At 37.6% G+C, this 14,803-nt stretch overlaps 1 protein-coding gene across 7 annotated transcripts in view; it reads left to right on the forward strand.

Annotated features, from left to right (window-relative positions):
* AKT3 (AKT serine/threonine kinase 3) overlaps positions 1–14,803 on the forward strand; it is a 281,315-nt gene that overhangs the window by 157,577 nt on the left and 108,935 nt on the right. For 6 of the 7 annotated variants that reach the window (XR_009490745.1, XM_024975971.2, XM_059875195.1 and 3 more), the window contains one exon: positions 11,083–11,194. Coding sequence is in view for 6 of the 7 variants with exons in the window: in XM_059875195.1 (XP_059731178.1) it covers positions 11,083–11,194 (112 nt within the window). In the remaining variant the exon portion in view is untranslated. Of the gene's footprint in view, positions 1–7,211; positions 7,311–11,082; positions 11,195–14,803 lie in introns of all 7 variants that reach the window. The other variant, XM_059875196.1, reaches the window with a different exon arrangement.

The following is a 14,803-nucleotide window of genomic DNA, read 5'->3' on the forward strand; positions in this document are numbered from 1 at the left end:
GTCTGTGTCACAGGACCCTGGGGGAGTGCCTCATGGGTAGGGAGGCAAGTGCATCAGATGCAGCAAAGAAATGAAAATGAGAAAAACAAAAATATATCTGATGAGATTTCAGGAGACCGGTAGGAACCACAGCTTAGGTAAATGGTTAAGGAATATGTAACAAAGGCCGTTTTTGTAAATAATGGTTTTTAAAGGGAGGGAAAGGAGCATTTAGTACTTGTGCATCTTGCTCTGTACGTATATTTATTATTTGTTCACCCTGGTATGCATTGATAAGCAACTATGAAAATGAGTAGAAATGGTCACATTGATACATGGAAGCTTGAGGTATTTAAGTTGTAAATTAGAGTTAATACAATGTAAATTGATTTTTCTAATAGTGATACCTTTCCCTGGTGGCTCAGATGGTAAAGAATCTGCCTGCAGTGTGGGAGACCTGGGTTCACTTCCTGGGTTGGGAAGATCCCCTGGAGAAGGAAATGGCTACCCACTCTAGTATTCTGGCCTGGAGAATTCTGTGAAAAGAGTAACCTGGTGGGCTACAGTCCATGGGCTCGCAGACAGTTGAACATGACTAAGCGATTTTCACTTCACTTAAACTTCAGTGCTCAAATGAAATATTTTGAAGTTTAATTTATGTTCAGTGAGTTTCATTTACTGGAATGGTCTTTGTTTTAGATATTAAAATGCACATTTTATTAAAAAACATAATTTCCTTGGACATTTTGGTACATACTTTGTGAAAAGAATCTAATATTATTTTTGAAGGAGTTTCTATTTTTGACTTTTTATTGTAAACATTTTCAGAGATACAGATAAGTAGAGAAAATAGCTTATTGAACTCTCATGACTATTGTATGCCTAACAAACAACAGAACCGAAAAAAAAAACCTAGCTTGCCTAATGATATATTAGATGTTTGCATGACTATTACAACTCTTTTAGGAAAAGCCTCTTGTTATTTTTGTTATCAAATCATTGTCCCACAATGACCACAATGTGTTTTTACCTGAAATTTCAAGTGTGCACAGGGTGTGCAGAGAACAGTTGTTCTAGAAGACTCCTGAAGTGTTTGTTTGTTTATTTGTTTAATTAGAAGCAGGATGTGGTGGACCAACAAAATTGGAATATGTTGATGGGGAAAATGTTGGCTCTAAAATGTATTATTGGTAAATGGTGATGTCTGTGGTGACCATATTCATTAAAGAACAACGAATTAGGAGAGGTTCCCCGTAACATGTTGTGATTTCAAGTACAATTTAAATCCACAAGTAGCATTCCATGTTACAGCCAGTGTTCCATGTTACTGAGCAGTGAGGTTTATGATAATGAAAACGTCAGGATTTGATATACGTATCATAAAGTGAAAACCTCTTACAGAGTGGAATATAATGTTAGTAACCTAGTCTTATTCCTGTCTTTTATAGAATTTTGTATGTTATAAAATAAAATGTAAGAACAACTTTTTTTTTTGTTTTTTCCTCTTCTGTTTCCTTATGTGGAGAAAGGTTTGTTGATTCTGGGTGATAGGTAAATGATTCAGACCCAAACAGCTAGAACCATGCAGTTGGACCAGTACAAGTTTGGGAATCACTTTTTTATCATAAGTAGTTGAAAAATTTTATTAGAGCTAGCTTTATTGGTATTGCAGTATGTAACATCCAGCAGTGCAAAGATCTGGAGGCTCTGCTGCCTTCCTGGCTATGTTCTTTCCCTTCTGCTTCTCATCTGAATCCACCTTTCCCCTACATGCCTGCTTGGAGAAACGCAAAATGCCGGGACCAGTATCCTACTAAGAGTAGTTCTCATCCCTGCCCATCTCATCCCCATGGTGTGCTCAGCCAGGAGCAGACACATTGGGGCCTACCTCCCTCTCCAGACATTGTTACCAGTGAAAATTATCCTGGATTTCTTTTTAGGAGAAAAGATGTCACACAAGGGAGAACAGTCAAGCATAGCAAGGTATGGGGAAGGCGCTGAGGAGGGAACAGCCAGGCCTTCCTTCTGCAGATGATTACCAACCTTGTTACAGGCAGTTTTCCTAAGAGTATATTCTTTCCAGATAAGAATGGAATGTGGTTTCAGACAGACCTGGGGGTAAAGCCTTATATGGGTACTTAAAACAAGCTAAACCAGCTGTGTGTTTGTGAGCAAGTTATTTAACTAGTTTCAATCTCAATCTGCTCATTTATAATGTGGAGGATAATAACAGCTCTTAGGTTTGGCCTTCAGAGGAAATTAATATTTAGAAACCTCTAATGAGTACAGTGCCTGGCACATAGTGATCTCAGTATATATATCCTCTACTGATCTTGCTGTCTACCATGGAAGCTGCCACACCTAAGCTATTTTCCTCTTAGTGGAATGAATGAATCTCTTTAAGGTTGATGAGTCTTAATTGGGTGCTATGATTTTCTGCTCCCTGGACAGTGAAAGCTTTACATAAAAGAAAGAAATATTCTTTTCCTTCTTATAAAGAATATCTGTAATAGTATTATAATATGGGGCTTTAAAAATAAACTCTCCTTATGGTCATTATAACTCATCGTTAGCATTATTTAATTTTGTGATTTAATAATTAAATAGAATATATTATTACTCCTTTGTTTTCCACACATGTTAGTAGAATTATTTTTAAAAGAATATAGTTAGCATTTAAATGGTTAAAACCCTTCAAATAAGACCTAATCTTTGAAATAAAATCTGAACAGGTGATATCCAAAAACTTTTTTTTGGTATGTATATTTTTTATATGGGATCTTGCAGTTCCTCTATTTATTTGGCTTTCAAGTTTACAGAATAATTACAGCTTTGAGTAAACTTGGTCACCTGTGGTTCAGAGTGGTTCTAAAAGTAGATAGAACATTTGAGGTTCAGCTTATAGTTTAGCTTGGTCAAGCTGGTTCTTTGAAAAGGTAAGCAAAATTAATAAAGCCTTAGCCAGACTCTTTGGGAAAAGAAGGGGGAGGGCTAAAATCAATAAAATTAGAAATGAAGAAGTTACAGCAGACACCACAAAAATATAAGACAAAGGATCATAAGAGACTACTGTAAGCAACTATATGCCAGTAGAATTGAAAACCTAGAAGAAACGGACAAATTCTTAGAATGTACAATATCCTAAGACTAAACCAGGAAAAAATAAAAAATGTAAACAAACCAATTGCAAATAGGGAAATTGAAAGTGTGATTAGAAAACTCCCTACAAAAGTCCAGAACTAGATGGCCTCACAGACGAAATCTGTCAGAAGAGTTAATACTTATCTTTCTGAAACTTCCAAAAAATTGCAGACCAAAAAATTGCAGAGGAAGGAACACTTTCAAACTCATTCTATGAGGCCACCATCATGTTGATATGAAAACCAGACAAAGAGACAACAAAAAAAGAATATTGGAGGCCAGTATCATTGATAAACATAGACACAGAAGTCTTCAACAAAATACTAGCAGTCTGAGTCCAACAGTGCATTAAAAGGGTGAGCAAATGTAATTTATCCCATTTATCCCATGGGTGCAAAGGTATTTCAGTATCCACAAATCAATTAGTCTGATACAGTACATCAGTAAACTGAAGAATAAATTCATATGATTATCTCAATAGATGTAGAAAAGCTTTTGACAAAATGATCCACTTATGATAAAAACTCTGGAAAGGGGGCAAAGAGGGAACATACCTCACATCATACTAAGCAGTGAAAAGCTAAAAGCATTTTGTCTGTGATCAAGAACAAGAAAAGCATGTTCACTCTCGCTGCTTTTATTAACATATTTTTGGAAGTTTTAGCCACAGCAGTAAGAGAAGAAAAAGATATTAAGAGAATCCAACTTGGAGAAGAAGAAGTAAAACTGTCACTGTTTACATGTAACATGATACTATACATAGAATATCCTAAAGATGCTACCAGGAATATATTTTACTAGAGGTCATCAATTAATTCAATAAGGTTTCAGGATACAAAATCAATACTCAGAAATCTATTGCATTTCTATACAGTGAATTTAAAATAGATAACCATTTTTTTGGGCTCCAAAATCACTGCAGATGGTAATTGCAGCCATGAAATTAAAAGATGTGTATTCCTTGGAAGGAAAGTTAGGACCAACCTAGGTAGCATATTCAAAAGCAGAGATATTACTTTGCCAACAAAGGTCCGTCTAGTCAAGGCTATGGTTTTTCCAGTGGTCATGTATGGATGTGAGAGTTGGACTGTGAAGAAAGCTGAGCGCTGAAGAATTGATGCTGTTGAACACTGGTGTTGGAGAAGACTCTTGAGAGTCCCTTGGACTCCAAGGAGATCCAGCCAGTCCATTCTGAAGGAGATTAGTCCTGGGTGTTCATTGGAAGAACTAATGCTGAAGCTGAAACTCCAGTACTTTGGCCACCTGATGTGAAGAGTTGACTCATTGGAAAAGACTCTGATGCTGGGAGGGATTGGGGGCAGGAGGAGAAGGGGACGATAGAGGATGAGATGGCTGGATGGCATCACCGACTCGATTGACATGAGTTTGAGTGAACTCCGGGAGTTGGTGATGGACAGGGAGGCCTGGCATGCTGCGATTCATGGGATCGCAAAGAATCAGACACGACTGAGCGACTGAACTGAACTGAACTGAACCAATAAGGACTAGATCCTGATTGAGAGGAGATGGGGGCGACAATAGATGAAATGGTTGGATAACATCACCAACTCAATGGACCTGAGTTTGAGCAAACTCCAAGAGATAATGAAGGACAGGGAAGCCTTGTGTGCTGCAGTTCATGGGTTCGCGAAGAGTTGGACACAGCTAAGGGACTGAGCAACAACAAACCAATGAGGACCTACTGTATAGGACAGGGAACTTGGCTCACTGTTCTATAATAATCTAAATGGGAAAAGAATTTGAAAAAGAATGGATACTTATGGGTCTAACTGAATCACTTTGCTGTACGCCTGTAACTAACACATCATTGTTAATCAACTCTAATATAAAAATTTTTTGAAAAAAAAAATGTCATGGGTTATGATATAATAAAAGTTAGCTACCTGACATTTTATCTAAGAATGCTTGTCTATTTCTGCATATTAAATTGCTCAGCAATCATAGACAATCATTTGGTTAATACCTTTTTATACTCTGTATCCAAAATTTCTTCCTTAAAAAAAAAAAAAAAAACTGAATTGTTCTACCTTGAGTTAAGAATCTTTACTAAAAGGAAAATATTCTTCTATTGATTAACCAGTTTACTTATTAGCCCTCTCCCTTTTAAGAATCCTCTTTAAAAGAGTAAGTGTTTTCAGACATGCACTGTGTTCTGAAAACTTTCATGGCTTGCTTTTCTTCATTGTAGAGAGAATTGTGTGATGTGTTCATGTTTTCATATTATGGCTAACATAAGAGAACCCAAAGTGTTTCTACTTACCGGCTCACTTGTTTTGGTATGGTAATTTAAAGTTTCAAGTGTTTTAAGTTTGGAGTCAGCTGTTTAATTACATTTGTTTATGCACAGCAGTAAACCCTGAAGTGTGGTAAAATATTCTCCTCTCCAGATGTTGACCCATCACTTGAATATTGTGGACTGGTTCTTGGTAGCCACTTCTTTCTTTTATAGTTTCAGCCTAATGGATAATATTTAGAAGTTGGATTCATTTATAGAGTATTTAATACTGAGACCTATAACATATAGGTTTATTTCTATTCAAGTCCATAACTACATGTAACGTTTTTGTTGAACTAGAGGTCTCAAGAAGACCTGAATAAAACCTTTTTACTATTAGTGAAATATTACTTTACAATCACACAGAATGATTAAAAATAGAGCTTGGTATGTGCTGTAAGCTTGTAGAGTTTCTTACTCGTTATTTTACTTACTGTGCCCAGAATCTTGCATAGTGATTGGCCCATAATTGGCATTTCATATATATTGTTGAGTTCATAAATACTTAGCATATTTAGTCAAAACAACTTGTGTATAACTACTTATGTCATTATATTATTATTTTAATATTTTTCCAAAACCATCTTATACGTAAATACAAATGTTTCAGTCTTTCCTAAACAATTATTTTTTACTAGTCTACTTGGGAATGGTGTTTAATCACTTCTATTATCCTTTTCATAAATTGCAGTAATTGATAACCACTTAGAATGTCATATGTAGTATTTTAAATAGCGTTTACATATATAGCCTTAAAAAGTTCTTTAGATTGTAGCATTTAAACTTCATTTAGGTGTAGTGTTGAAAATATGCTTCCTCTTAAGTTTAATTCCTCATAGTGCTTTTAAAGATAGAAAACCTTGGGACTGAGAGAAATAATATACTTTGCCTAGGATAACCCTGCTGATCGTGGGTGATGAGCCTGGATTTGAGTCTGGCATTCTAGTTTTCAGGTCCATTATCTTAGTTACCTTGACATCACTACAATGGAAGACATAACAGAAACGGAAATAGGTAGCCTTTAGATTGGACATTCTTTCTTTTCGTTTCTGTTCTTCCTCTCTCCCTTTACTCCTTGGTTCACACTTGAGTTTTCCATCGGGACTGTCCCTCTTTTTAAGAGTCTGTTCTGCATTCTTTACATTAAAAGCCAGTTAGCCAGTTACTCAATCATCAGGTGTTTACCGTGTACCCTTATGTGCTGACGCTGTTGTAGATGCTTGAGAAAGAGTTGTGCACACAATTCCTAACTTTTATTTAATCCGTCTAACTGGAACATCAAGTTAACATTACTTAAACATCTCTAAGATAGTACAGTAAATCATTGGCTGGAAGAATGAAAGAAATTTTATAAAGAAGGAAAGAGGAAGGAGCAAAGAGAATCAAATTGAGTCTGTACCTTATAGGCAGAGTAAGTTGGGCGAAATTGTGTGGTTCTTTATTGTTATAAATTGTATGATATCTTTGGTGTTTTAAAACTTTTGTATTTCAGACAAATAAATTAGCACACTGATATTTTAACATTCATATTTCAGAAAGTATTTAACATTGTTATTAATTATTTAACTGTGAGATAATAGATTTTATGATCTGTCGATTCTGCTACCTTTTTATTATTTTCCACACCACCAAGTTCTCACTTCCCTCCTTTTAGTTCCTTAGTTGATAATTGCAACCATTCCCTTGTCTTGCATCCTGTATTCTGTTTCACTTTCCTGTGTTCTCAAACTTACTTAGTTAAATTATGGCTTTGCTTAAATCCGATCCTCTGTGTTCCCCATCTGTACCCATGCAGCTGAATATATCTGGGGAAAAATATGATCCCCGGTGATACTTTAAATTCCAAGAGATCTTCCTGACCAAGAAATGGAAGCCACATCTCCTGCATTGCCAGGTGGGTTCTTTACCACTAGCGCCACCTGGGAAGCCCCATTAAGTTCCATTGGACCCTTAATGCCACTTAGCAGTCATGGGTATTTATTTACCTGTCTGTCTGCTTCTAGAAGGCTGTTACATATCTTCTCTTTTCTCAAAGCCCCAGTGCATCCTCATCCAACCTAATTCTTAAGGATGGCTTTACATCCTGATTCATTGGAAAAAATGGAAGCAATGAGCAGATAATCTCTACTAGCTCCTACTTTCAGATAATCTCTACTAGCTCCTACTTTCATCTATACCCCTAACTGCATTTGGACTCCTTTACCCAATCTTCTCTCCAGTTCCATCACTAAATTCTGTGTACTCCTGACTACAGCCAGTCCCGTACTTGTTCAGTGAATCCTTTCCCTTCTTGACTATAGAAGGAAGTTGCACCAGAAATTCTCTCCTCTTTCCTGTGTCATCAAAATTACCTTCTTGTTGGATTATTACTGTCAGAATTCACTCACTTGGAAAATATTTACTGAGTGTCTGCTATATGTTAGGCAGAGTTCTAGGTACTAGGAATATGTTATTAGAGCTTACATTCTAGTTGAAGAAACAAACAGTAAATAAAAAATAAGTTAGTCATCTCATAGGAACAAAGATGGAAACATGCTATGAGAAATAAAAAGTAGAGCAGGTGAGAGGGGTTGGAGAGTCCTGGGAAAAGGATACAGATTTCAGCATTGAACATCATGGTTGAGGCAGGCTTCACTGTGAAGGTTTTCAGATTTAAGACTTGAAGGAAATGAGGGAGTTAGCTAGGGGGTTGTTGTGAGGGGAAGACTACCCAGCAGAGGCACGACTAGATGAAAAACCCTAAAGGCAGAGACTGCAGTGCATTGTGGAGAAAGTGCAGGGTGGCAGGGTAGTTGGCAGAGTGACCTGAAAGAGAGTACTAGGGGAAGAGGTGAGAAACTTCGGTGGGACGGGTTGGAGGTCCAGATCGTGTAGGACCCTTGCTGATCATCTAAAGGCCTTTGTCTTCTGTTGTCAGTGAATTGAAAACATTGCCTTTTTTTTTTTTTTTTTACAGTTGTTCATTTTAAGGTTTCTGACTGTAGGTCTCTGCAGAGAGGGGCAGAGGAGAACTGTTCTAGGGTTTTGGGAATATTCATGTCAGAGACAATGATGGCTTGTTCCAAGATAGTGGAGGAAGTGTGAAGTGATACTAATGTATCTTGAAAGCGGAGTCAACAGGATTTCCAGAGTGAGATGTTAGAGAAGAAGGGACTTAAAGATGATCCCAAGGTTTTTGACTTGAGCAGCTGAAAGGCTGGAGGTGCCATCATCTGAGATAGAGAAAGCTACAGTTAGGAGGTTGGCAAGGGGAGCAAGAGTGGGAGAAATCAGGAGTTTAATTTTGATTGAGTTCAGATGTCTCTCAGAATACAGTTTCTATATTTAAGCAAATTATGTGACCTTTCCACATCTCTAAGTAGGAAGATCCAGTTTTATGGCACCTGGGGAGGTTTAGCATTGGGTGGTGAGAACCTGAAGAACAGTAGCATCAATGGAAAAGTAATGGTATATGCTCCCAGTATCAAAAAGGAAGGTCACCCGTGTTTTCAGTTTGAATGATGGAAAAAGTTAGGAAAGCCAGGTCTAAGAACAGATTTAGAGGGAAAGATAGTAGGTTGGGTTTTAGGTGTGGTTCCAATAATTCAACCAGCTAGAAATAACCATTGTATAGTTAGGCATGTGTATCATAAAACAGAGATCCAAGATGGAAAGAAATTTGGCTGAGACCATAAAAACTTGTTAGAAAAGAGGGAAAAAAAAAGCAGAGACCCTTGATGAATTATCTCTTTTAGTGTGAAAGGTGAAGAGTTGGTCCAGTGTGATTGATGACTGTATCCTATAAAGACCCATGTAGTTGATAGTTGCTAATGATGAAACTAGCACAAAACAGATACACACTGAGAAAACACTGTTGAGTTTGTCAACTAGGGGTAAATTAGTTTCTTTTAAGAGAAAAATGTCAGTGGACAGCCCTGTCCTATTCACTCGTGTTGTCCAATACCAGATGGTAGCCCACCGGACTTCTCTGTCCATGGGATTCTCTAAGGCAGAATACTTGAGTGGGTAGCCATTAGGGGATCTTCCTGGGTGTCTTCCAGGGATCGAACCTGGGTGTCCTTCATTGCAGACAGACTCTTTACTGTATGAGTCACCAGAGAAGTTCAGGTGTATATGTAGTAATATCAGCTAACATTTATTGAAAACTTAGTATGTGTCATACACTACACTGTTATATGTACTCATTATTAATCCCCTGATGGCCCAGACGGTAAAGAACCAATCTGCCAATGCAGGAGACCTGGGTTTGATCCCTGGGTCAAACCCGGGTCTTGGGAAGATCCCCTGGAGAAGATCCCCTGGAGAATGGAATGGCTACCCACTCCAGTATTGTTACCTGAAGAATTCCATAGATAGAGGAGCCTGGTGGGTTATAATCCATGGGGTTGCAAAGAATCGGACATGACTGAGCAACCAACATTTTCATTATTAATCCCCACATCACTTTTATGATGTAGGTACTCTTATTGTTTCCCCATTTAATGCTTAAAGACCAGACAAATTAATGAACTTGTCTAAAGTTTCAGAGTTAATGGTAGGAAAAAAAGATCATATCCAGGCTCTGTAGTTTTAAAAATCCATGCTTTTAGCCACTACACTATGCTCCTTTTCTTTGAAGTCTTCATAGATAATCCTTGACAGAACTCACCAACTCCCAGAGTTCACCCAAACCCATGTCCATCGAGTCGGTGATGCCATCCGGCCATATCATCCTCTGTCATCCCCTTTTCCTCCTGCCCCCAATCCCTCCCAGCATCAGAGTCTTTTCCAAGGAGTCAACTCTTCGCATGAAGTGGCCAAAGTACTGGAAGGAATGAACAAATGTTCTTTGTTCATTCCTTCCAAAGAACACCCAGGACTGATCTCCTTCAGAATGGACTGGTTGGATCTCCTTGCAGTCCAAGGGACTCTCAAGAGTCTTCTCCAACACCACAGTTCAAAAGCATCAATTCTTCGGTGCTCAGCTTTCTTTATAGTCCAACTCTCACATCCATACATGACTACTGGAAAAACCATAGCCTTGACTAGACGAACCTTTGTTGGCAAAGTAATGTCTCTGCTTTTGAATATGCTATCTAGGTTGGTCATAACTTTCCTTCCAAGGAGTAAGCGTCTTTTAATTTCATGGCTGCAATCACCATCTGCAGTGATTTTGGAGCCCCCAAAAATAAAGTCTGACACTGTTTCCATTGTTTTTGCATCTATTTCCCATGAAGTGATGGGACCAGATGCCATGATCTTAGTTTTCTGAATGTTGAGCTTGAAGCCAACTTTTTCACTCTCCTCTTTCACTTTCATCAAGAGGTTTTTTAGTTCCTCTTCACTTTCTGCCATAAGGGTGGTGTCATCTGCATATCTGAGGTTATTGATATTTCTCCCGGCAGTCTTGCTTCCAGCTTGTGCTTCTTCCAGCCCAGCGTTTCTCATGATGCATATAAGTTAAATAAGCAGTGGGAGAGTTTAATAGTCCAGTTTAGCTGGGGATGTGACCAGAATGGGCAAAGGATCAGAAAGGAATATTGAGGTCAGGTTTTGAACAACCTTGAGTGAGACCATAGAAATCTGTGAAGTTGCAGTGGTTTGTTTAGAATGGAACTCTGTAGTTCTCAACTATTTACTTGTTTAAATATAAGATTATTCAAAGAGACATTTTATTTTATTTCTAGAATGCCAGTTAATGAAAACAGAACGACCAAAGCCAAACACATTTATTATCAGATGTCTCCAGTGGACCACTGTTATAGAGAGAACATTTCACGTAGATACTCCAGAGGAAAGGTAAGAAACTCATTTTTTCTATTTTGTGAAACAGCAGCAGTCAGTCTAAAGATGTATGCGTATCTGACTTGACCACTTGTAAAAATATTGGTAAAATGCTGTTCAGTTCAGTTGCTCAGTCGTGTCCAACTCTTTGCGACCTCATAAACCGCAGCACGCCAGGCCTCCCTGTCCATCACCAACTCCCGGAGTTTACCCAAATTCATGTCCATTGAGTCGGTGATGCCATCCAACCATCTCATCCTCTGTCGTCCCCTTCTCCTCCTGCCCTCAATCTTTCTCAGGATCAGGGTCTTCTCAAATGAGTCAGCTCTTCACATCAGGTGACCAAAGTATTGGAGTTTCAGCTTCAACATCAGTCCTTCCAGTGAACACCCAGGACTGATCTCCTTTAGGATGGACTGGTTGGATCTCCTTGCAGTCCAGGTGACTCTCAAGAGTCTTCTCCAACACCACAGTTCAAAAGCATCAATTCCTCAGTGCTCAGCTTTCTTTATAGTCCAACTCTCACATCCATACATGAGTATTGGAAAAACCATAGCCTTGACTAGATGGACCTTTGTTGATAAAGTAATGTCTCTGCTTTTTAATATGCTGTCTAGGTTGTTCATAACTTTCCTTCCAAGGAGTAAGCGTCTTTTAATTTCATGGCTGCAGTCACCATCTGCAGTGATTTTGGAGCCCAAAAAAATAAAGTCAGCCACTGTTTCCCATCTATTTGCCATGAAGTGATGGGACCAGATGCCATGATCTTAGTTTTCTGAATGTTGAGCTTTAAGCCAACTTTTTCACTCTCCTCTTTCACTTTCATCAAGAGGCTCTTTAGTTCTTCTTCACTTTCTGCCATGAGGGTGGTGTCATCTGCATATCTGAGGTTATTGATATTTCTCCTGGCAGTCTTGATTCCAGCTGGTGCTTCCTCCAGCCCAGTGTTTCTCATGATGTACTCTGCATAGAAGTTAAATAAGCAGGGTGACAATATACAGCCTTGACGTACTCCTTTTCCTATTTGGAATCAGTCTGTTGTTCCATGTCCAGTTCTAACTGTTGCTTCCTGACCTGCATACAGGTTTCTCAAGAGGCAGGTCAGGTGGTCTGGTATTCCCATCTCTTGCAGAATTTTCCACAGTTTATTGTGATCCACACAGTCTGTATTCCTTTAATTATTCTGTTTCTGGTATAATGAATAAATGACAGGCTTACAAAGATATTAAATCAAAACCTATAGAAGTGCTGTAAGATATACTTTTAAACAGAAGACCGAACACTTAAAATATAAGTTAAGGAGGTCACCAAACTACGTTTTAAAAATTATGTAATTGATTATGGTTATATTTGGAATTCTAGGGCTGGTGATGGCAAAACGTTTCAAATAGCGTGCCATTATGCAAGTGGCTTCCCAGAATGTTATGCTGAGAAGGATTCAGAGATTGGGGCTACACTCAGTAAGGGAAAAACATTAGGTGTGATTGGTATTAAATGTCATCATTGCTAAAGAGAGGGGTATTAGTAACTAGCACACCAACATCAGGGCTGCATGTCATCCTCCTGATCTACTATACTTGAATTCTATCTTAATATTCTTTTATCTGGTGACTCTGATACTGAGTTAAGTCCAACAACCACAAAATAATTTTTCTCCACGTGTTACCATATTTGACCCAAATCAAGAAGTTGGTGAAGTTAAATGTTATTAGCCTTATTTTTCCAGTGAACAAATTAGGTCCTAAGAGACTTGTTTAAAATTTAAAACAAAAAACTCTTCCTCAAATGTGGTGAGGTATTATTTTAGTAACACTTTTTTGTCAATAAATGGTAAGTAATAAAGTATGATTGATTACTTTAGGAAATATAAGAAAAGAATGAAAAATTACTCAGAATTCTAATTCGATAACCAGACTTAGGGTCTGATAATATTTTCTTTAATGTACTTTCCCTCTGACCCAGTGCAGATGTGTAAAGGTCTTTGGTATACATAAAATTTGATATGCCCTCCCTACCCACATACCCCTGTCTTCCCTATGCATTGCTATATGTTGGATCCTCAGTTTTCTTATATCTCTACTCATAACCATGGTTGAGCCCATTACCTTGTACCTTTCAGATCTGAGCTTAAAATGTTACATTTCCTGCAAAACCTTCTCTTATTCTTATAGATGGGGTAGGACTCCCGGCTACATGCTTACGTATCTCCTTGTATCCATAAGCTTGTCTCCACTGTAATCTTTGATTGCCTTTTTCTTTTTGATTATAACATTCTTGACTAGCAAGTATCATATCTTCCTTGCTCATTATTTTATCTTTAGCATGTAGTTGAAGATCTGACACAATGTTTGTTGACTGGCTGAATGAATGGAACTTTTCCCATGTCAGTACATAGTCTTTGGAAATATTATTCTTAGTGGATTGTAACATCCCATTGAAACAGTGATTGATTTTGCCATTTATGTCGGCAAAGCTGGACTTAAGCCATATCTTAATGCTTTAAAATATCTAGTTTGCCATTCTTCCAATAATATCACACTACTTTTTAGAAAACTAGGAATAGAAGAATAAGGAATAAACAGAACCTGAAGTTAGTAGAAAGAGACAATAAAGACTGGAGTATAAATGAATAAAATAGAGGCAAAAAAAAAAAAAAAACTAGAAAATATCAATCAAACTAAAAGCTGGTTCCTTGAAAAGGTAAACAAAATTGAAAATCCTTTAGACAGACTCATCAAGAAAAAAAGAGAAAAGGTCAAAATAAAATTTGAAATGAAAGGGGAGACATTACAACCAAATCCACAGTAAAAGAAAGGATCATAAGAGATACTATGAACAATTTTACACCAGTAAAATGAATAACCCAGAAATTAATAGAAATGTGCAATCTTCTAAGACTAAACCAACTAGAAAGGAGTATATGAATAGACCAGTTACCAGTAATTGAAATTGAATCAGTTAAAAACAAAGTAACAAAAACAAAACCTTTCTAAGAAACCAAAGTCCAGGCCAGGTAGAAAATATTTGCAAACAATGTAATCAATAAGAGCTTAATTTCCAAAATATAGAAACAACTCATATAACTCAACAACAAAGAAACAACTGTGCAATTGAAAAATGAGCAGAAGACATAAAGAGACATTTCTCCAAAGAAGAAATACAGATGACCAATAGGCACGTGAGAAGATGCTCAGTATCACTAGAGAAATAACAAATCAAAACTACAGTGAGGTACCTCCCCCAAGTCAGAACGGCTGTCATTAAAAGTGTACAAATAACAAATGCTGGAGAGGGTGTGGAGAAAAGGGAGCCCTCCTCTACTATTAGTGGGAAGGTAAGTTGTTGCAGCCACTGTGGAAAACAGTATGGAGATTCCTCAGAAGTCTAAAAATAGAATTAGCATATGATATAGCAATCTCACTCCTGGGCATATGTACATACAAAACTATAATTCAAAAAGATACATACACCTCTATGTTCATAAGAGCTCTATTCAAAGTAGCTAAAACAGAGAAACAACTAAATGTCCATTGACATACAAATGCATAAAGAAGATGTGGTGCGGTTTTGCGATGGAATATAACTTACCCATGAAAAAGAACGAAATAATGCCATTTGCAGCAA

This window comes from Bos taurus, chromosome 16 (genome assembly GCF_002263795.3).
Source record: "Bos taurus isolate L1 Dominette 01449 registration number 42190680 breed Hereford chromosome 16, ARS-UCD2.0, whole genome shotgun sequence".
Lineage (NCBI taxonomy): Eukaryota > Metazoa > Chordata > Mammalia > Artiodactyla > Bovidae > Bos > Bos taurus.